This window comes from Chiloscyllium plagiosum, unplaced genomic scaffold (assembly GCF_037043375.1).
Source record: "Chiloscyllium plagiosum isolate Xiang-an unplaced genomic scaffold, Cpla_swu_hap1 HiC_scaffold_4, whole genome shotgun sequence".
Taxonomy (NCBI): domain Eukaryota; kingdom Metazoa; phylum Chordata; class Chondrichthyes; order Orectolobiformes; family Hemiscylliidae; genus Chiloscyllium; species Chiloscyllium plagiosum.
The window spans coordinates 101,280,342-101,304,390 of NW_028270142.1; the positions used below are offsets into that span (position 1 = coordinate 101,280,342).

A 24,049-nucleotide genomic window follows, 5' to 3' on the forward strand; every position below is an offset into this window, starting at 1 on the left:
ATATGAAGATTGAAATATTCCTACATTATTACATTACCTTGGTAATGATGTTGTAACAAATTATTTTTTGTTTGATACTCTTCCCAAGAGCGTTAGTACACCTGTGCCAGGAATACAAGTTATCCACCTGCATTTTCTCACCACTTGCTGATCTTCTGTGGCAAAATACTTTTAAATTCTTATTCCTAATATGATATCGTCTTTAATTATCAGAGTTACACCTCCTCCATTTCCATTCCTTTTTTTTTGTATCTTTATTTCCCTTAGTCACCTTGTAATTATGTCTCTAATACTGACTAGATCTAAACCATTTACTTTTTATTTCTGCCACTAGTACACTTATCTTATTGGAAATTCTAAGTGTAGAGAAACAGCTTTTAATTTTACTTTTAAACTTTATTTGCATGGATCTTATTCAATGATGTACTATGACAGTTAACCTCTCTATTCTTCCTTGTCCAACCCTGCTGTTAGTTGCTGCACTGTTATATTGTTCCCTTCATCTAAACTCTTGGCCCTGACATTTCTTAGTTTCTCTCTCCACGAAGCAGTCAAAGACCATTTTTGCTGTGATGGCTGTTGCTAGACTTGTCTCAGAATCGGCCCTGGGCAAATAAGGCTTTCCTCTGGATAAAGGGATCATGGTATCTTTGCAAAGTTTCAGGACACTATTGAGCATAGGTAACAATGATTAGTTTTGATCATGCAGAATAACCTTTTTGAGCACTGAATTACAGAAACACCAATTAACAATGTAGCTGCAACAATTCTGAAATTAACCTACAGAATGTCTGGAGAGTTGTTGCATTCTTCTGAATTTCACAGCAACATTATGGAGGTCCTGGAGGACCTCCGATGCTTTTTTTTTTAAAAATCTGAAGACAATCCTGCAAATCAGAACTTGACCTCAATTATAAGCAATCTGTAAAATTATAAATTCAAGATATGTTAGGAAACACCCTGACACACAAGGAGAAAATCAATCAGAAAACTGTGGAAAATTTATCAATTCAGGATCCCACTAGGCACTGAGAGAAGCTGTAATTCCATAGTTTGTCAGTGCTACTATTAATTAGTTCCCTACCTGGAGGTCCAGTCTGATGGACAGGCTGAACCTTGAATTGGGCATAGAACCTCTTAGCGAAGGCTGTAGCAGCAGATAAATTAGAGGAACTTGGGTCATAAGAGCATGGGATTAGGGTTAAGAGTATGTCATATAGCCTTTTCAGCCTACTACACCTTTCTTGACTCCACTTGTTTTCTCTCCAAAAGCTTCAACTTCCTGGCCTGCCAAAATACGAAATTAGTATGGGCAGCATGCTTTATGGGATGAAAGGAATTAATAATTGTGTATGGGGAACAAAGAGGTGGGTAACTAATTAGGTTATTTGGCTTTGCTGCACTTTCCAAGAGGCTACATGGCTGTGGGGCAACTCACAGCTTGAGAGAGAGAGATCAGAGGTCTTTAATTTTGGAGGAGAGACAATTGGACTTTAGAGGCTTTGTGTTGGCTGTGGGAAATGGGGCCTGGAAATGGAAAGGGATCAGAGGCCTTATTCAGAAACTTAGGTGGTATGGCACACTAAAATGTGGCTGTTTGGATACAGAATTGGCTATCCAAATGACGAGAGCAAATGGTAGTGGATGGAAAATATTCCACCTGGAGGTTGGTGACTAGTGGATGTCCCACAGGGATCTGCTCTTGGGCCTCTGCACTTTATAGTTTTTAATAAATGACTTGGATGAAGAAGTGGAAGTTTGGGTTAGTAAGTTTGTCATCAGCAAAGGTCAATGGTGTTGTAGATAATATTGAGGGCTCCTGCAGGCTACAATATGACATTGACAGGATGCAGAGCTGGGCTGAGAAGTGGCAGATGAAGTTTGACCTGGACAAATGCGAAGTGATTCATTTTAGAAGGTCGAATTTGAATGCTGAATACAGGGTTAAAGACAGGAACAGGGAGATCTTGAGGTCCATGTCCATAGGTCCCTCAAAATTGCTACCTAAGTTGATAGGATTGTTAAGAGGGCATATCGTGTTTTGGCTTTCATTAACAGGGTGGGGTTGGTGGTGGTGGGGGTTTTGAGTTTGAGAGCTGCCAGGTTTTGCTGCAGCTCTATAAAACCCTGGTTAGACTACACTTGGAATATTATGTCCAGTTCTGGTAGTCTCATTATAGGATGTAGATGCTTTAGACAGTGCAGAGGAGATTTACCAGGCTGCTGCCTGGATTGGAGGGCTTATCTTATGAAGAGAGGTTGAGTGGGTTTGGCTTTACACACTGGAGAGAAGGAGGAAGAGATGTGACTTGATAGACATGTACAAAGTAATGAAAGGCATAGATAGAATAGATAGCCAGAGACATTTCCCCAGGGCAGAAATGGCTGTCATGAGGGGGGGGGGGGGGGGGGGTCATAATTTTAAGGTGATTGGAGGAAGGTTTAGGGGAGATGTCAGAAGTAGGTTCTTTACGCAGAGAGTGGTGAGTCCATAGAATGAACTGCCAGTGGTAGTAGTAGAGTCAGAGACATTAAGGACATTTAAGCGACTGGTGGACAAGCACATGGATGGCAATAAATTGAGGGGTATGTAGATTAGGTTGATCTTCAATTAAGATAAATGCTCGGCACAGCATAGTGGGCTGAAGAACAGTACAGCACAATGCAGGTGCTCTGTTCCAGAATGGCAGCAAGTAATTTGGTGGGGTTGTCCAATCATAGGGTTTTCTAAGATAAGAACTTGGATGCAGGAGGTAGGTGCAAAGCTATGAGGTGCAATGAGGCTATGAACTTCATTGCTCTTCAGATTTTCAAGTTGAAATCTGGCATCAGGAAACCTGGCAGCTTTAATAGAGGTGAGGACTTTGTGGATTCAGGAGGAGGTAGGTGCAAAGCACCTACCTCCTGAATCCACAAAGTCCTCACCTCTATTAAAGCTGCCAGGTTTCCTGATGCCAGATTTCAACTTGAAAATCTGAAGAGCAATGAAGTTCATAGCCTCATTATTCAAAGTTCCAATCTGCCTCCTTCAGGCAGGTTAGTTGTCCAGTTAATTTCTGACCTCGCGTAAAGCTGTAAATTGCTAAGTTGGAGGCAGGTTTGGACCTGGAAAAAGATTTTTGTAGATTTCAATTGAATATCTGATCCAAACGAACACCCATCCTTTTCTTCTAATGCTAAAATTCTGCCCTTTTTCCTTACTTCTCCAACAATTAATATGGCACTCATGTCCATATCTCCATATGGAAACATCAATGTGCATATAACTTAAATTTTGCAGGTGACTCAAATATAACATTCACACCATTTGCTGTAAGATATTAAGTAATCTTTTACAAGAGTTGTCTTGCATACTAATTCAGTACAATCAAATTCTTAGGCCTAAATTTTCATGGAGTTGTGGAATTCCTACAGCTAGAAAACTAGATTCAAAACTCTAGCCCCATTTCCAACAGATCCAATTTTACTGCTGACAGAATGACTCTCTCATGCAAGAAACCCAAATCCAGCTAAGTCATTTGAATTCAGTACTGAATCCCTTATAGAATATGGCCCTTGCTTCAGTGAAATTGGTGTCCATTTGAGTATTTGAATTTAGTACTAGGCTTCACAGTGCTGGGCTCTAAGTGCAAGGTTTGGCAATTCCAAAAGATTTTTAAAAAGTTTAGCTACCTTGGAAGTAGAATTCTTAATACAATTGTTTCTTTTAGGAGATTTTAATGTTTTGCATGGGCTTTTATGACAGTGCTTTGGTTTGTACAGTGAAGTGCATAATAAGTAGGACTGAGATGAAAAATTGCTTCACCCAAGCAGTGGTGAGCATATGGAATTTTCTGCCACAGAAAATTATTGGGGTCAGAATATTTAATGTTTTCAAGGAATTAGATATTTCTTATGAATAAAGGGTTCAAAGACATGAGTAGAATGACTGGGAACAGTATAACGAGTTGAATGATCAGCCATGAACATATTGAATGGCAGAGCAGTTGTTAAGGGCCAAATTGACTAAACCTGCTCATATTTTTGTTTCAATCATTTCACCATGGCTCCCAAACTTGCCCACTTTGGATAAAGCTTGGGTTAATATTGTGGCTGGTAAGAGCTGAGGATGATGAGCAGAGGCAATGATTGGCAAGGATTGCACTAAATTTGACAAAGGGGCATGACAGCTCTTGGGAATAAGTGGGGTACACAGGTTAACACGGCGGATATAAAGGGAACATTTGAGCTTGTGGAGGGGCATAGATTCACACTAGTTGATGTGGATAGGATGCGAAGAGTGGTTGCAAAGGTGACAGCAAAGAGTGTCCTCTCTCTCTCTCCTTCTAACTTCAACCTGTAAGTGTCTGTTCCATTTTTTGACTTTTTAAGGGGGTTTGCTTATTGGGACTGTGTATATTCGGAACACCATAATTAAGTCTAGTTTGGATAAATTGAGTTCTGTAGAGTCCTTTATTCTGTTCTTTATGTTTCATTGTGTAATTTTGTGAATAAATTTTGTCTGTTTTAAAACTTGGTAGTCAACTTAACTAAGTTACTCCTGGTAATTTTCATTGTACGCTTACCAAAACAAAATTGCAAAGTTATGATCTGGGTTATCTGCTTAAAAATGTTTTGAGTGGTCTGGCCGAATCTATAACAAAACTGTGACAAAGTCCAGACAATGAGGTGAGCTTTTAACCACCCTGCTTTGGAACTCTGTAGCTGGTGTGGCTGCCTCCACTTTGCTCTGGCATCCCCCACCAAGATGAATGCTGGAAAAGTTGGAAAATTTCCCAACTGAGTTTTTTGGGATCCTGACAACCCTTTTTCCCTGTCAGTTAAGCCCAAAATCAACCCGTTTCATACTGCAACACGGGCTGAACGATTGGTCTGTCTGCTTACTAGTATCCATGCAGGCATTATGGCAGGCTGGTCGGAGGGTCTAGACATTAGAGACTACTCCACCTGAGCTAACATCAACAATATACTCTTTGCATATTTTCTAATGCCTTCATCAATGCTTAATGTTCAAAAAGCTGTATGTAATGTGCTGTGCTGTATCTTAATCAGTGCACTACACTTGAACTGTTCCTCTAAATACCTCAGTAAGAATGCTTCTGAGCTGGTACTTGAAATGGGGTTTGTGGGGAGTAGGTGCAGGGGGATTTGATAAGTGTGTAATGCTACGTGCACGCATGACCAAAATATAGTACAGCCTGAAGTACCCTTTCTGGCATATGCGTATAGAAATGGAAATAAAGTTACAATAATGCACTGCTGGGTAACTTTCATACATGGCAAAATACTCAAGTGTTTGCTTTTCTGAGAGTTCATGAATTAGAATAGAAACATTTATTACTAATAGTGAGCTAACAGCAAAACCAACTTTTCCACTTCCAGCACAAGCATTTTTCTAAGATGTTAAGATCTTCGTCCTCATATGGGCTTGAAACTGAGTAGAATGCTTATGCAAGGTTTTCTTAAGTTTTCTTATTTTTTTTTTAAGATCCAGTGTACTCGTGGTCAAAGATGCTTCCGTATTTACTGGTCTTCACACAGCTGCTATTTTTCTTGCAGTAATATTTGCTGCTCGGGTGTTGGTAAAAGGTTGACACAAAAGGCATGTAACATGATAGAATGAGATTAACATAAATCATAATGTAACTTTCACATCAGAAGAGGTGGCACCAATCTACAAAAAAAAAACTGTTTGATTCTCAAATACAGCTCATTACTATAGTGCCTATGTACAGTTTTAAAAAAGAAAATTCAGATTTCTTCGCTGGCTGGACTAGTAAGTATTGCCCATAGCCAGTTGGCCTGAAAGTAGTGGCGAGGAGATATAAGTATGTTATAGTATATAAGGAATTGAAAAACTGTGCTTAGAGCTAAGGAACAAGCAGCATCAGGAACACTGTATGCACAAACGCCCACAGCATGAAATACTCAAGACTGGTATCTCAATGTACAGGTAGAAATAATGGATTGAAGTACAATATAAGGAATAGTGGAAACTGGGGCGGGGAGCCAGTGTCTGAAGTTTAAAAAAAAATTCCAAGGGACAAAGCTCCAATGAGAAAATTCTGAAGGCAGGGCAAAGACATTGGAAGACTTCTATTAATGGGCTGCACATGGAAAGACTAAGGTGTGGGAAATGGAGCTCAAAACATTTCAAAGCTTAGCTACAAACCATCAATGCTCTAGAAAGGAAAAACAGAATTGGAACACTTAAACAGATAAAGTGGAAAGATTATTCTCCCTCCCATAGCCACAGTGATTAAATGAGACTTGAGTTCCTTTGTTCACTGGTGTTATTCAAGTATATGTAAAGGGAACCCCACACTTCCAAAGATACTCCATGGATCAAATTGAATAAGGTTATGGATATACCATTTCCAGGTTTTCCAGGTCTGATATAGTTATCCAGTTACCAGTTTGATTCTACACACTACCTTGTTGTTTTACCAATCACAATTCATTTTATCAATTATCATAACAACATTTCTTTATCCTTATAAAAGTACTAGCTACATTCTGGCAGTATTTCTTAACCCACTTTGTACCAGCTAGACATTTTGTTCCTAACCAGTTTGAGCAGCTTGTATTTGAATGTTTCAAGTTAACAGCACTTTCATCACCTCAACAACAAAAAAAAATCCTGAGAAAAGGAAATTAAATTCAGAGAAATTGAAACCATGTAGCAATAGAAAAGTTCAAGCAGTTGAAATAAAATACAAAAAAGTGAAAACATTCCTAGGTGAGATTAAGGGGAATCCCAGCATGGCCTATCTCAATGTTAGCAGGACTCAAACCAAAATTTATACAAACAGGATGTTGAGTCTTACTTGGAACAGTGGTGAGTTGCCAATTAAGGAGGATTATTACTTGTTTAAAACCCCTGTTCATGGCCTAACTCAATTAACTTTTCAGCTTTCTATCCGTTAGGTACGGAGAAAATGTGACATGGAAATTATAGAGGGTACCTGGTGGATTCAGCTCACCACTTGCTCCAAATAACATCTGTGTGAGACATTGGTCACCAACATTTCAGGCATGCTCCATGAGCATCGGTCACATACACCCCATGTCCATTGTCACTGCTAACCTCTAATAATCCTCATAGCACATCTCAAATCCAAGTAAAGGATGCTTTTGCACATCAATGCTGCAACAGCATAATTATTGTAATGCTGTAGCAAGGATTCTACATGCAGGCACATACTCAGCTCATGAAGTCGATTGAGCTGCATCTCTGGGATTTCCGTTCACTGTTATAACGCACACCCACACAGAGCTTATCCCGATGCTCAGAGTCCCTGTCTTGCCTTTTTGCATTTGCTCTTTCAGCAGATAAAGGTGACTCATTATTTCAGACTTGCCTTGTTGTATAGCTGAAACACAATGGAAGGAAGCTGGTCTAGGCTGTTAGCAGGCCTCCTTCAAATCAAGGGGGATAGCCTGCACTCATGCTGTCCTAGCACCTCTGATACCAATCCAGGGCTTGTAAACAATCCATCAGCTACTTGAGATGTTGAGAGAGTTAGGCTGCACTACATGTAGGGGGCAAGGAGCTGAAAAACAGGCAGCCCAACACATGCCTCAATTCTTTCTGCCTTTTTTCTTTGTGGGTTAGAATGAGAGGAAGGTATTTAGTGAGGGGAATTGAGAGGCACGGCTGTTAATTTTGGTGTAGGTGGAGGTATTCTGAGTGAGTGATTAGGCAGTGCTGAGGGCATGCAGAGTTAGTAGTGTTGGGGGTTTGGATGCATGACAACAAGTGATTATAGAGTCAGAGATGTACAGCATGGAAACTGACCCTTCTGTCCAACCCGTCCATGCCGACCAGATATCCCAACCCAATCTAGTCCCACCTGCCAGTACCTGGCCCATATCCCTCCAAACTCTTCCTATTCATATACCCATCCAAGTGCCTCTTAAATGTTGCAATTGTACCAGCCTCCACCACATCCTCTGGCAGCTCATTCCATACACGTACCACCCTCTGGGTGAAAATGTTGCCCCTTAGGTCTCTTTTATATCTTTCCCCTCTCACCCTAAACCTATGCCCTCTAGTTCTGGACTCCCCCACCCTAAACTTTGTCTATTATTCCTATCCACACCCCTCAATTTTGTAAACCTCTATAAGGTCACCCCTCAGCCTCCAACGCTCCAGGGAAAACAGTCCCAGCCTGTTCAGCCTCTTCCTGTAGCTCAGATCCTCCAACCCTGGCAACATCCTTGTAAATCTTTTCTGAACCCTTTCAAGTTTCACAACATCTTTCCGATAGGAAGGAGACCAGAATTGCACGCAATATTCCAACAGTGGCCTAACCAATGTCCTGTACAGCCGCAACATGACCTCCCAACTCCTGTACTCAATACTCTGACCAATAATGGAAAGCATACCAAACGCCTTCTTCACTATCCTATCTACCTGCGACTCCACTTTCAAGGAGCTATTAACCTGCACTCCAAGGTCTCTTTGTTCAGCAATACTCCCTAGGACCTTACCATTAAGTGTATAAGTCCTGCTAAGATTTGCTTTCCCAAAATGAGGCACCTCACGTTTATCTGAATTAAACTCCATCTGCCACTTCTCAGCCCTTTGGCCTATCTGGTCCAGATCCTGTTGTAATAGGAGGTAACCCTCTTCGCTGTCCACTACACCTCCAATTTTGGTGTTATCTGCAAACTTACAAGCTGTACCTCTTATGTTTGCATCCAAATCATTTATGTAAATGACAAAAAGTAGAGGGCCCAGCACTGATCCTTGTGGCACTCCACTGGTCGCAGGTCTCCAGTTTGAAAAACAACCCTCCGGCACCACCCTCTGTCTTCTACCTTTGAGCCAGTTCTGTATCCAAATGGCTAGTTCTCCTTGTATTCCATGAGATCTAACCTTGCTAATCAGTCTCCCATTGGGAACCTTTGAACATGTTCCAAGCATTAATCAGTTGTAAAGCCTTGGTGGGAGGTGGGTACAATTAGAGATAGAAAGAATGAATGTGAGCTCTCAAGCGTGAGATTGCACTTATGCTGGTGAAGTCAAGAAGATCTTTGAGCTTCATTGTGCAGTGCCAAGCATTCCTCCAGATGGCTGACTGTTCTGACTGTTCTAACCCAGTTGCCAATTAGGCTGGCAAGGTCAGGCATTGTAACCTCCAATCATGGTCATGAGAGAGAACACCATCCCCACCGACTCCCCACAGTACCCATCCAGCTGGAAATTCAGGGTGGTAATTTCCACATTTCCATGCCCAGGTCAAATGTCAGGGACCATATAGGGCAGCTTTAGACTTTAGTGCTTGTCCAGTTACACAATGGGCTTTTAAAACACAAAGCGTTGAGTGCAAAGGTATGCTTGTGAAAAATGGGATAGCCATCGAGTGGCAAGTTGTTCTGGGAACAGCACTCGGCAAGATAGGGGTAGAATCAGGTAGATAATTAATTCAGTGAGTTTGGTACAATGAGAGAAGTTGCTAGACTTCACAGTGAAAACCTTCCAAAATGTTCTATGGAACTCGGACATTGCCAATGTTGAATGTTTTTGGCTATGGACCAAATGAAACACAGGACTGGGTCTCTTAGAAAACAACTGAGTTACAGAATTGCTTCAAAATTAAATAGCCTAAAACTGAACAAGTTCATATGCTTGTGCTAAGTACTTCCTGCAGCAGATAATGTTATAAATCATAAAAATATTAACAAATTTGAAATACTTCTTACTCAAGCCAAGAAATGAATTATAATTAATGAATATGGGATGGTGGCATCTTTTCTGCATCAGATAGTGTTCAGAATAGTGGAACTATTCCAGACATGCAACAAGACAATCACCCTCAGTGCTGAATTCAAGCCAACCAAATCAAGATGTGGAGAAGCCAACATTTCAGATATAACTCTTCAGCCCTGATGCTGCCTGACTTGCTGTCTTCTTCCAGCCTCTTGTTTATCTACTGTGGATTCCACCATTTGCAGTTTTTTGTCTCTAACCAAATCATGATGTCCAGTCAGAACTCCAGGCCATCTCAACCTGAGATTTAGATTTTCAGAGGTGGGAGTAAAGAAATAAGGATAATGGTGATAATAGTGGTACTGAATAGGGAAGGTTTAGAGGGATATGGGCCAAGTGCTGGCAAATGGGACTGGATTAGGTTAGGATATCTGGTTGGAATGGACAAGTTGGACCAGAGGGGTCTGTTTCCTTGCTATTCATATTTCCATCCAGATGCCTTTTTAAATGCTGTAATTGTACCAGCCTCCACTTCCTCTGGGAGCTCATTCCACACACTCACCACCTGCTGCGTGAAAAAGTTGCCCCTTAGGTCCCTTTTATCTTTCCCCTCTTGCCCTAAACCTTTGCCCTCTAGTTCTGGACTTCCCCATCCCAGGGAAAATATTTATTGTCTATTTATCATATCCATGTCCCTCATGATTTTACAAACCTCTATAAAAGATCACTCTCAACTTCTGACACTCCAGGGAAAACAGTCCCAGCCTATTCGGCCTCTCCCTACAACTCAAATCCACCCTGTTGCCAAATCTTGGCAACATCACTGTAAATCTTTCTTTTCTGAACCTTTTCAAGTTTCACAACATCCTTCCAAATTGCATGCAATATTCCCAACCAATGTCCTGTACAGTTGCAACATGACCTCCCAAATCTTATGCTGACCAATAAAGGAAAGCATACCAAATGCCTTCTCTATCCTATCTACCTGCGACTCTACTTTCAAGGAACTATGAACCTGCACTCCAAGGACCCATTGTTCAGCAACTCTCCCCAGGACCTTGCCATTAAGTGTACGTGAGAGTGAGGAGCCGAGGACTGCTAGGAAGGTGAGTAAAACAGTTTAAAAAAAAAAGTACCTCAGGCATCAGGGCCTCCATCTGTCAAGAGGTGAGGGTAAGGAGCAAAGGACTGCTGGTTATATATTTGGGTAGCAGCTGAATCCTGAGACACTACACTTGTAGCGTCTCCCACCCTTCCTTCCTTCCTCTAACCAAAAAAAAAAGGGGACTCTCACGTGTTACTAAGGTAAGGCATTTCAATTTATATTTCTTGTGTATCATGTGATAGATTAAGTGTTTACTATTATTTGCTTAGTTGAATAAGACCATAAAATAAACTAGAAATTTATATAAATTTGAGTTAAATAATTAAGTAGAGATGGCTGGACAGGTGATGTGCTGTAGCTGTATAATGTAGGAGCTGGCTGATCCCATTGTGAACTGCAGTGACCACATCTGCAGCAAGTGTTGGTTGCTGGATGAACTCCGGACCAGAATTGATGATCTGGAATGTGATCTTCAAACACTGCAGCACATTCGGGAGGGGGAAGAGTTACCTGTTTCAGGAGGCAGTCACACCTGGTAGCTTAAGTAATTCAAACTCTGTTAATGATCAGGGACAAGTGTGTGACTGAATGAGGCAGGTAGGGGGATTTTGAGTTCAGGAGTGGAGGAGCCCTTGACTTGTCCAACAGGTATGAGATTTTTGCTCCCTGTATGGATGAGGAAAAGGGCTGTGGATAGTATAGGCTAGCTGGCCACGGCACCATGGTGCAGAAGGCCATTCAAGAGGGAGGAGAAAAAAGACCAGTAGCTGTTATAGGGGAATTCTATAACTAGAGGGACAGATAGTATCCTTTACGAGCTGGATCGGGAGTACCGCATGGTGTGTTTCTGCCTGGTGCCAGGGTGTAGGACATCTCTGACTGGTTTAAAAGGATATTGGAGCGGGAGGGGGAGGATCCAGTTGTTGTGGTCCACATTGGCACTAAACAACATAGGTAAGGCTAGGAAGGAGGACCTGTTTGGGGATTATCGAGCACTAGGAAGGAAATTAAAGAACAGATCCTCGAAGGTCATGATCTCCGGATTACTGCCCGAGCCACTGCTAATTGGCATAGGGATAGGAAAATTAGGGACGTCAACACATGGCTAAGAGATTGGTGTGGGAAAGAGTTATTCCATTTCATGGGACAGTTTTGGAACTGGAGGGATCTGTATCTTGGGATTGTCTTTACCTGAACCGATCTGTTACCAGTGTTCTGGTGAAAAGATAAATAGGGTGGTCACTAGGACTTTAAACTTGAGTTGGGGGGGGGGGGGCAGGGAAAGGGAAAGCAACAGGGAGTATGGAGTCAAGTAGAAAGAAAGTCTCTCAGGTTAGTGTGTGTGCAGGGTTTAAGTTCAAGGCAGGCTAGGAATGAAGCAAATAGGAATGATAACTTAGGACGTATTACTAGAGATGTTGGAAATGATAAGAAAATTAGCTTTAAGGCGCTTTATCTAAATGCTCATAGTATTCGTAACAAAGCAGATGAATTAACAGCATAAATCATCATGAATGATTATGATGTGATAGGCATCACAGAGACGTGGTTTCAGGAGGTTCAAGTCTGGCAGTTAAATATTCAAGGATTTACAATTTATCGAAACGACAGGGAGACTGGCAGAGGGGGCCTTGTTAGTTAAGAATGAGATTAAATGTATGGCACTGAATGACATAGGGTCAGATAATGTGGAGTCTGTGTGGGTGGAGTTGAGGAACCACAAAGGCAAAAAACCATAATGGGAGTTATGTACAGACCTCCCAGCAGTGGTCAGGACCAGGGACGCAAGATGTACCAGAAAATAAATAGGGCATGTCAGAAAGACAAGGTCACAGTGATCATGAGGGACTTCAATATGCAGGTGGACTGGGTGAATAATGCTGCCAGTGAACAATAAATCCAAAGAAAGGGAATTCACTGAATGCTTATAGGATGGCTTTTTGGAACAGCTTGTGATGGTGCCCACAAGGAAACAGGCTATTCTGGACTTAGTGCTATGAAACGAACCAGACTTTATAAAAGATTTTAAAGTAAGGGAACACTTAGGAGGCAGGGACCATAATATGGTGGAGTTCAGTCTGCTGTTTGAAAGAGAGATGGCAAAATCGGATGTAATGGTGTTACACTTAAATAAAGATAATTACAGGGGCATGAGGGGGAAACTGACGAAAATTGACTGGAAGCAGAGCCTATTGGGGAAGACAGTAGAGCAACAATGGCAGGAGTTTCTGGGTGTAATTGAGGACACAGTACAGAAGTTCATCCCAAAGAAAACAAAGATTATCTGGGGAGGGGTTAGACAGACATGGCTGACAGAGGAAGTCAGGAAATGTATCAAACTAAAAGAGAGAGTCTATACAGTGGTCAAGAGCACCGGGAAATTAGAAGATTGGGAAGACTACAAAAACAAACAGAGGATAACAAAGAAAGAAATAAGGAAGGAGAGGATCATATATGAAGGTAAGCTAGCCAGTAATATTAGAAACGATAGTAAAAGTTTATTTCAATACATAAGAAACAAATGAGAGGCAAAGTAGAAATTGGGCCACTCCAAATTAATGCTGGAAGGCTAATGCTGGGAGATAAGGAAATAGCTGAAGAACTTAAGTACTTTGTGTCTGTCTTCACAGTGGAAGACAGGAGTATTATACCAACAATTAAGGAGAGTCGGGGGCAGAGTTGAGTGTGGTAGTCATTATAAAAGAGAAAGTGCTAGAAAAGCTAAAAGTTCTAAAAATTGATAAATCTCCTGGCCCTGATGGGCTACATCCTAGAGTTCTGAGGGACGTGGCTAAGGAAAGAGCTGAGGCACTGACTATGATATTTCAAAAAATCACTGGAGTCAGGAAAAGTCCCACATGATTGGAAAATCGTTGTTGTAACACCCTTGTTCAAGAAAGGATCAAGACAAAAGATGGAAAATTATCGGCCGATTAGCCTAACCTCAGTTGTAGTTAACATTCTAGAATCCATCATTAAGGATGAGATTTCTAAATTCTTAGAAGTGCAGGGTCAGATTAGAACAAGGCAGCATGGATTTAATAAGGGGAGGTCGTGCCTGACAAACCTGTTAGAATTCTTTGAAGAGATTGTTATACCAGGGAAACCCAGTGGATGTTGTCTATCTAGAGTTCCAAACGTCCTTTGATAAAGTGCCTCACAGGAGGCTGCTGAGTAAGGTGAGGGCCCATGGTGTTTGAGGTGAGCTCCTGGCATGGATTGGGGATTGGCTGTCTGACAGATGGCAGAGAGTTGGGATAAAAAGGTTCTTTTTTTTTGGAATGGTAGCTAGTGACAAGTGGGATCCCGCAGGGTTCAATGTTGGGGCCGCAGCTATTCACCTTTATATATTAATGATCTGGATGAAGGGACAGGGGGCATTCTGGCGAAGGTTGCCGATGATACGAAGTTAGGCGGACAGGCAGATAGTACTGAGGAAGTGGGCAGGCTGCAGAAAGATTTAGACAGTTTAGGAGAGTGGTCCAGGAAATGGCTGATGAAATTCAATGTGAGCAAGTGTGAGGTCTTGCACTTTGGAAAAAAAAATACAGGCACGGACTATATTATTTTTTAAACGGTAAGAAAATTCATAAAGCCAAAGTACAAAGGGATCTGGGAGTGCTAGTCCAGGATTCTCTAAAGGTTGATTTGCAGGTTGAGTCCATGATTAAGAAAGCAAATGTAATCTTGTCACTTATCTCAAGAGGGTTGGAGTATAAAAGCAGCGACATGCTTCTTCTGAGACTTTATAAGGCTCTAGTTAGGCCCCATTTAGAATACTGTGCCCAACTTTGGGCCCCATATCTCAGGACAGACATTCACACGGATGATTCCTGGAATGATAGGCCTAACATGATGAACGGCTGAGGATCCTGGGATTGTATTCATTAGAGTTGAGAAGGTTGAGGGGAGATCTAATAACAACTTACAAGAGAATGCATGACTTAGAAAGGTTGGACGCTGGGAAGTTGTTTCTGTTAGGTGAGGAGACTAGGACCCGTGGGCGTCAATTTAGAATGGAAATGAGGAGACATCTTCTTTAGCCAGAGAGTGGTGGGCCTATGGAATTCATTGCCGTGGAGAGCAGTGGAGGCCAGGATGTTGGGTGTCTTCAAGGCAGACATTGATAATTCCTTGGGAGATCAAGAATTTAAGGGCTACAGGGAGTGCGGGTAAGTGGAATTGAAATGCCCATCAACCATGATTAAATGGTCGAGTGGACTAGATGGGCTGAATGGCCTTACTTCCATTCCTGTCTTATGGTCCAAGTCCTACTCTGATTTGCTTTTCCAAAATGCAGCATCTCACATTTATCTAAATTAAACTCCATCTGCCACTCCTCAGCCTATTGGCCCATCGGATCAAGATCCCATTGTACGGAGGTAATCTTCTTCATTGTCCACTACACCTCCAAACTTGGTGTCATCTCCAAACTTACCAACTATATCTCCTATGTTCACATCCAAATCACTTATATAAATGAAGAAAAGTAGTGGACCAAGCACCAATCCTTGTGGCACTGCACTGGTCACAGGCCTCCAGTCTGAAAAACAACCCTCCACCACCCACCCTCTGTCTTCTAACTTTAAACCAGTTCTGTATCCAAATGGCTAGTTCTCCCTGTATTCTATGAGTTCTAACCTTGCTAACTAGTCTCCCATGGGAAACCCTGTTGAACGCCTTACTGAAGTCCACATAGGTCACATCCACTGCTCTGCCTTTATCAATCCTCTTTGTTGCTACTTCAAAAAACTCTATCAAGTTCATGAGACATGATTTCCCATGCACAAAGCCATGTTGATGATCCTTAATCAGGCCTTGCCTTTCCAAATACATGTAAAGTCTGTCTCTGAGGACCCCCCCCCCCCACCCCCCCCCCAAACAATCTGCCCACCACCGATGTCAGGATCACCGGTCTATAGTTCCCTGGTTTTTCCTCACCACCTTTCTTAAAGAGTGGCACCACGTTAGCCAGCCTTCAAGTCTTCCAACACCCCACCTGTGAGTATCGATGATACATATATCCCAACAAAGGGGCCCAGCAATCACTTCCTTAGCTTTCCATAAATTCTAGGGTACACCTGATCAGGTCCTGGGGATTTATCCACTTCTTTGCATTTAGTATCATCTCCTCTATAATATAGACATTTTTTCACAGATGCAAAATACTCATTTAGTATCTCTCCCATCTCCTGCGGCTGCATACAGGCTGCCTTGCTGATCTTTTGAGGGGCCCTATTCTCTCGCTAGTTACTCTTTTGTCCTTAATATATTTATAAAATCTTTTTGGATTATTCTGAGCCCTTTTTGCCAAAGCTATTTCATGTCTTTTTTTTTGCCCACCTGATTTCCCTCTTAATTATACTCCTACTGCCTTTACACTCTTCTAAAGGATTCACTTGATCACTCCTGTCTACACTTGACATATGCTTCCTTCTTTTTCTTAACCAGAACCAGAACCTCTAGTCATCCAGCATTCCCTACACTTACCAGCCTTTCCTTTCACCCTAACAGGAATATACTGTCTCTGGACTCTCGTTATCTTATTTTTGAAGGCTTCCTATTTTCCAGCCATCCTTTACCTGTGAACATCTGCCCCCAGTCAAACTAAGTTGATTATATCTACTTTAAAAAAGCAAAATAAAAAGTCCTATTATATCACTTGATACAATAATTCAAAATGTAATTCATTCATATGTCAATAAATGATTATGGTTCAGGAGCAGGTTACTTTTTGACTTACTGAGAAGACTGAATTAAGCATTCACATATTTTAGAGTAAATGATTTAATAAAACTCAGTTAATTAAACTTAAAGTTTAAATTAGATAAAGTTTAAAGTAAAAAGACTGAGTTACAAAGAATGAGAAAATATTCCAGACAGAGGATGACATGAATGGTACAAAGATCATTAACAGACAGTGGCACCGAATCTTCCAAGGAATGGAAATTCCCCCTTTTTGCGTTTGGAACCAAGCTCTGCATTTCTCACCAGCACTTTCCATCCTGACTCCTTTTTGGAGGAGTGAACCTGAAATCCAACTGGTCCCTTCTGGTGAAGGATACAGGAGGAATCAAATCATGAAGCCTTTTTATTAAAAATAGTAATAGACACAACTGTGTTACTTTTAAATGATCCAAGGCTGTATTAGTATTCATTATCCCATTGCTGATATTTCTTGGTTTAGATGAATATCTACACTTCACCCTGAGAGTGATCAACTAACACTCCCAGTCAAACACCAACAGTAAGCATTCCCTCCAAAACTCATGAAGATGCTCTCTGACCTCCCAGCCCTCTAATCTCCCTTCCCACACTGCCCTTCTTCCCTACCCCTCACATCCCCAAAACAAAACCCTTTCAATGACTTGGCATGCAGGAAGGAGTGAGCTCTTTCTGTGATCTAGAAATTGGTTGGGGAAGGAGTACACAGGTCATGAGGACATGGTACTATCGAGTTGGAGCTCGGTGGTGAGCACTGCGTACTAGATGGAACAGGGTGGCAAATATTGCCATTGGGAACTGAGTGTTACTGGGGATGATGGAGTTAAGTTGATCAGCAGGATTTGAGCAGTTATGAAAACCTGAAGTAAAACCCCATGTAGAAAAATGGATAAGCATAGGGCAAACAGCTTATATCCATACAGTTCTCGCCCGTCACAGAGCAATCTGGGGAAGAGTAAATCCTGCAATTGAAAGCTTATACTTTTCACATAAGTCTGTACCTATGTTTGGATTTCCTCAAAGACCCAAGGCACATCAGAATGGAAGTTGAGGCAAAGGGATCTTTCCATATTGGAAGGTTTGAGGAAATGTGCCTTAGTTTCTTCTCTTTCAGCAGGGATCTGTTCTACTTGAATGCAGATAATTCAGTTTATAATAGATGTTCCTTAACATTATACCTGTATAGATCGCTTCAGTTGTACTATATAAATCATCTATTTACCCTTCTTTGTGCCATCTCCCTGACCAGAATGACGTCTTTCTATTGGTCGTTCCTGTCCTTTAAGATCTTGCTTGCTTCTAAAGGTTGGAACATCACTCCACTTGGTTTCCCGTTGTGCATATCCACTTGAAATGGTCTGCAAAGTTTTTAAACAATGGTTATACATAATATTATTTTCTATCATCTATTTATTTATAGAACAGCTGGAAGAAAAACAAATTTGGAAGGCAGTAAAAAATGAGAGTTATCACACAGAATTTTGTTTTATCTATTTCATTCACTCAGCAACAGGTCCAATTCTTTAGACCCACTCATCTTTGTTAGTTCAAATTTCTTCTCTGCCCCAATATCTAATATTCTTGACCTATTGTTGTATTTGTACTTTTTAACCATAATAAAGTTGGCAAATTGTAGAGTGTGTGCAGCTGTGTGGCTGCATGACTGGTTTAGGAGGGAGGGCTTCAGATATGTGGATCATTGGGATACCTTCTGGGGAAGGTGGGACCTGTACAAGAAGGACACCAATATCTTGGGTGTGAGGTTTACAAGTTCTTTGTGAGGGTTTAAACTAGATTGGCAGGGGAGTAGGAACCTGAGCTACAGATCAGATGATGGAGTAGGTAGTGAACATACAGATACAACGTGCAGAGAGTCTATGCGGAGGGATAGGCACTTGATAGAGAAGAGGTGCAGTCAGTATGATGGGCTGAAGTGTGTCTATTTAAATACAAGTAGTATCAGGAATAAGGATGACTAACTCAGAGCATGGATCAGTACTTGGTACTATGTTCCTGTGGCTATTACAGGAAACCTGGATATCATGGGCAGGAATGACTGTTTAATGTTCCAGGGTTTAGATGTTTCAAAAGGAATGGTGGGGGAGGTGGATGGAAAGAGGTGGAGTGGCGTTGCTAATGTGAGATAGTATTAGAACTGCAGAAAGGGAGATCGTTGAAGAGGGTTTATGTACAGAGTCAGTATGGGTGGAAGTCAGAAATCAGAAAAGAGGAGTCATTTTATTGGGAGTTTTCTGCACCCCCCCCCCCCCCCCCCCAAACAAAGGAGCAAATTGGGAGGCAGATTTTGGAAATGTGTAGAATTAACAAGGTTGTTGTCATGGGTGACTTTAACTTTCCTAATATTGATTAGAACCTAATTAGTTCAAATAGTATGGATGGAGCTGTTTTTGTCAGGTATCCAGGAAGGGTTCCCGATGCAATAGGCCGATAAGAGAGGAGGCCATTGTGGACTTGGTGCTCATCATGCCAGGTTCAGATCTCTTGGTGGGAGAGCATTTTGGTGATTGTAATCACAACTCCATGACATTTACTATAATCACAGAGGGATGGGGCAGACGGTATGGGAAAGTATTTAATTGGGGGAGGGGGAATTACAATGCTCATAGGCAGGAACTGGGGAGCCTAGATGGAGAACAAACATTCTTGGGAAATACACAATAGAAAGGTGGAGGTTGTTTAGGAAGCACCTGCTGGTAGTGCTGGACAGGTTTGTCCCACTGAGGCAAGGAAGGGATGGCTGGTTGAAAGAACCTTGGGTGACAAGGGATGTGAAACACCTAGTTAAGAGGAAGGAAGCTTGCTTAAGGTTGAGAAGGCAAGGATTATACAGAGCTTTAGATGGTTACAAGGTAGCCAGGAATTAACTGAAGATTGGACTTGGGAGAGCTAGAAGGTGCCATGAAAAAGCTATAGCGGGTAGGATTACGGAAAGCCTTAAGGCATTCTACACTTGAGGAACAAGAGGAAAGCCTTAAGGCATTCTACACTTGAGGAACAAGAGGATGGCCAGGATTGGGCTGATTCAGGGACAGTTGAGGGAACTTGTGCCTGGAGTCAGAGGAAGTAGGGGATGTCCTAAATGAATACTTAGGGTCAGCATTCACTACTGAAGGGGACCTTGGTGTTTCTGAGGATAGTGTTTCACACTGACTGACAGATATGCTAGAATGGATTGATGTTAGGAGGAGGATGCACTGAAGATTTTGAAAAACAAGGAAAGAGAAATCACCTGGGCTGGATAGGACATACCCTAGGTTAGTACAAAGTTAAAAATCTCACACAATACCAGGTTATAGTCCAACAGGTTTAATTGGAAGCACACTAGCTTTCGGAGCGACGCTCCTTCACCAGGCGATAGTGGAGGGCTCGATCGTAACACAGAATTTATAGCAAAAATTTACAGTGTGATGTAACTGAAATTATACATTGAAAAATTGATTGTCTGTTAAGCTTTTCATCTGTTAGAATACAGTGATAGTTTCACTTCTTTCATGTGTAAATCACAAAACCTTTTTATTTTAAAGTTGCATTCTCGGGTTAGCTGTTAACAATGGTGATAACTAGACAATATGTTGAAGGCGTTGGCCCCCTGTGTTCTCTGTTTATGCCATGATGTTTAGATTGTTATCTCACTTTTTAGATTAGAATCAGAGTTCTACATGAATGCATGCAGTTTTTGAGCAAGTACAATGTAACTCTGCAAGTACAAATTCCTCCCACAAAATATATGTGTGCATGTGGGTCTTTGTCTGTCTGTGTGTGTGTCTGTCTGTCTGTCTGGGGCAGGGGTTGAGAGTGTGAGAAAGTGTGTGTGCGTGTGTGTGAGAAAGAGTGAGTGAGTGAGTGTGTGTATAGTGAGTGCAGAGTGTCTTAAGTCTGTGATGGTCATCTGATGAAGGAGCGTCGCTCCGAAAGCTAGTGTGCTTCCAATGAAACTTGTTGGACTATAACCTGGTGTTGTGTGATTTTTAACTTTAAGTCTGTAAGGGTGTGTGAGGTTAGTACAGGAAGTGAAGGAAGAGATTGCTGCGCCTTTGGCAATGATCTTTGCATCCTCATAGTCCACTGGAGTAGTGCCAGATGATTGGAGAGTGGAAAATGTTATTCCCATGTTCAAGAAAGGGAATAGGGATAATCCTGGGAATTACTGATCAGTCGGTCTAACGTCAGTGGTCAGCAAAGTTTCGGAAAGGATTCTGAGAGGCATGATTTATGATTAATCAAACTATGGTTTTCCAAGTAGAGATCATCAGTATGGCTTTGTGAGGGGCAGGCCATGCCTCACAAACCTTATTGAATTCATTTGAGGATGTGACAAAACATGTTGATGACGGTAGAGCAATGGATATGGTGTACATGGATACTAGCAAGGCATCTGATAAGATTCACCATGGTAGGCTCATTAAAAGTAGGGAGGCATGGAATACAGGGAATCCTGTGTCTGTCTGGATACAGAATTGGCTGTCCTATAGATGATAGGGTAGTGGTAGATGTAAGGTATTCAGCCTGGAGCTCTGTGACCAATGGTATTCCACAGGGATTGGTTCTGGGACCACTGCTCTTTGGTTTTTATAAATGACTTTGAGGAAGTGGAAGGGTGAATTATTAAGTTTGCTGATAACACCAAGGTTGGTGGAGTTGTGGATAGTGTGGAGGGCTGTTGTAGGTTGCAACGAGACATTGACAGGATGCAAAACTGGGTTGATAAGTGGCAGATGTAGTTCAATCTAGAAAAGTGTAAAGTTATTCATCTTTGGAAGGTCGACTTTGAATGCAGAATACAGGGTTAAAGGTAGGATTCTTGGCAGTGTGGAGGAACAGAAGGATCTTGGGGTCTATGTCCATAGATCCCTCAAGGTTGCCACCCAGGTTGACAGGGTTGTTAAGAAGGCATATGATGAGTTGGCTTTCATTAGCAGGGGGATTGAGTTTAAGAGCTGCCAGGTTTTGCTACACTCTTATAAAACTCTGGTTCGACCACACTTGGAATAGTGTGTTCAGTTCTGGTCACATCATAAGAAAGATGTGGGAGCTTTACTGGGTGCAGAGATTTATCAGGATGCTGCCTGGATTGGAGTGCTTATCTTATGAAGAGAGGTTGAGTGAGCTTGGCCTTTCCACACTGGAGAGAAGGAGGAAGAGATGTGACTTGACAGAGGTGTACAAGATCATGTATTGATACAGTAGATAGCCAGAGACTTTCCCCAAGGCAGAAATGACCGTCACCTTATAATTTTAAGGTGACTGGAGGAAGGTTTAGGGGAGATGTCAGAAGTAGATTCTTTACTACCACTGCTGGCGGTACATTCTATGTATCCACCGCACTGAGTAAAGTCAGATACATTAGGGACCCTTGGGAAGGCACATGGACGTTAGTACAATGAAGGGGAATAGGTTAGTCTGATCTTAGTAGGATAGAAGGCTAGCACAACATAGAGGACCAAAGGGCCTGTGCACTTTTCTATGTTGGGAGATGCTGAAATTACAGGATCAGCCACAATCCTATTAAATGGTGGTGCAGGCTACTGCACCTATTTTCTATGTTTCTATCAGGAACTATATGCATCAATCTGATATAGTTTAGCAATTTCCATGGCTCCAGCATCCTGTTGAAAACTACCTACAATATCTGAAGCCCCAAGATGACTCTGGATGGCTGCTGAATGGTCAAAGATGTGTACTATAACTATGGATCATTATTAAATATACATGTAAAGGAGAGGGACAAGCCAATCCATGCTTTCACCAGTCATCTTTAGCTTCCTCAAATGTGATTATCAAGAAATAATAGATTACTGTAAATTGCAGAACAGTGCTTTACAAACTGAATCTAAACATATAGTTGACAGGTCAAAGAAGAGCAGGGATGAACAAGGGGAGGCGATGGCCTCGTGGTGTTGTTGTTGCTGAATTAATAACCTAGAGATCCAGGTAATGTTCTGGGGACCTGGGTTTGAATTGTACATGGTGAAATTTTGAATCTAATAAAGAATGTGAAAATAAATGTCTAATCAACATCAAAAAGAAAAAAATCTTTAGTGCTGGGAAATGTCATCCTTACCTGGTCTGGCCCATATCAGACTTCAGACCCATAGCAATCTGGTTGAGTCAATTAAATCCACTCAATTAAATTCTTAAAAATTACAAATGTGTTCAGCATTCTTCTGTTTTGTGAAAATGTATGGTGCAAACAGCTTTCTTCTATTCAATTCTACGCTGCAACTAAGTCCTGTTCATATTCATGCATACAAGTCTCTCGTATTCTTTCACAGAATGTGGCAGCACTGACAACAGTTGTCTGTCCCCAAATGCCTTGAAGTGAAGGTTTTGCTCTGCCATTTCAGAGGGCAGTTGAGATCAACCACATTTCTGGGGCCCTGGAATTGTCCAAGACCAGATCTGGTAAGGACAGCAGACTGCCTTCCTTTGAGTATTAGTGGAGCTGAAGGGTTTTTATAATGTGATAATTTCATGATTACCATTACTGAGATTTGTTTCTAATTCCAGGTTTACTTAGTTTAATTTAAATTCCATCCACTGCTGCAGTGGAATTTGACCTCAAGTTTCCAGAGAATTAGCCTGCATTCTGGATTACTAGTCTAGTAACACTACCACAACAATATCACTTTCACCATTTTTGCAATCTTATCAAATTACTTCACAGAATCACAACCATTATGGTGCAGAAGTGAGCTATTCAGCCTAGCATTACTACATTAATTGTATTACCTATTGCCAATCCCTGTCTTTTCTCCATATTCCTGCACATCAATTTTTAAAAATCTGATTTATTTTCATGTACCTAGTTTTGTTTTGTGCTCATTAGACAGATCATATCATACAATGTGCATTAGGGTAATAGAACAGAGCAAAGAATACAATTTTACAACTGCAAAAACAGTGCACAAAGAGCAAGATCAAAATTAAATTTAAAATTTCAGAGCTTCATTTAGAAGTCTTAACAGCAGAGAAGAAGCTGTTCTTGAATCTGTTTGTACATGTGTTCAAGCCTGATGGAAGAGGTTGAAAGAGATTATAACTGGGGTGGGAGGGGTCCTTGATTACATTGACTGCCTCCCTGAGGCAGCAAGTACAGATTGAATCAATGGATGGAATCAATGGCTTGCATAATGGACTGGCTGTATTCACAACTCTTTAGTTTCTTATGGTCCTGGGAAGTGCAGTTGCTAAATATTGAGAGCCTGTATTTAAGAAAGAATGTTCTGCTATTACAGGGGGTCCAGAGGAGATTTATAGGAATTAACCTCAGGATGAGGGGCTTGTTATCTGAGGAGCATTTGAGGTTTCTGCCTATACTTAATGGATTTAGAAGGGTGGCGGGGGGTGGGGGGGGGAGAGAATCTGACTGAAACTTACAGAATACTGACAGGCCTGGATAGAGTGGACGTGGAGAAGACGTGTCCATTAGGAAGCGAGACTAGGATGCAAGGGTACAACCTCAGTGTGAAGTGTTGACACTTTAG

General features: G+C 41.6%; 1 protein-coding gene across 3 annotated transcripts in view; it reads right to left on the reverse strand.

The window, feature by feature from the left end:
• Positions 1 to 24,049, reverse strand: part of gra (granulito) — a 98,616-nt gene that overhangs the window by 19,146 nt on the left and 55,421 nt on the right. For 2 of the 3 annotated variants that reach the window (XM_087986525.1, XM_043688109.2), the window contains exon 5: positions 17,767 to 17,902. In XM_087986525.1, coding sequence (XP_087842651.1) covers positions 17,767 to 17,902 — 136 coding nt within the window. Of the gene's footprint in view, positions 1 to 16,598; positions 16,872 to 17,766; positions 17,903 to 24,049 lie in introns of those variants that run through there. The other variant, XM_087986526.1, reaches the window with a different exon arrangement.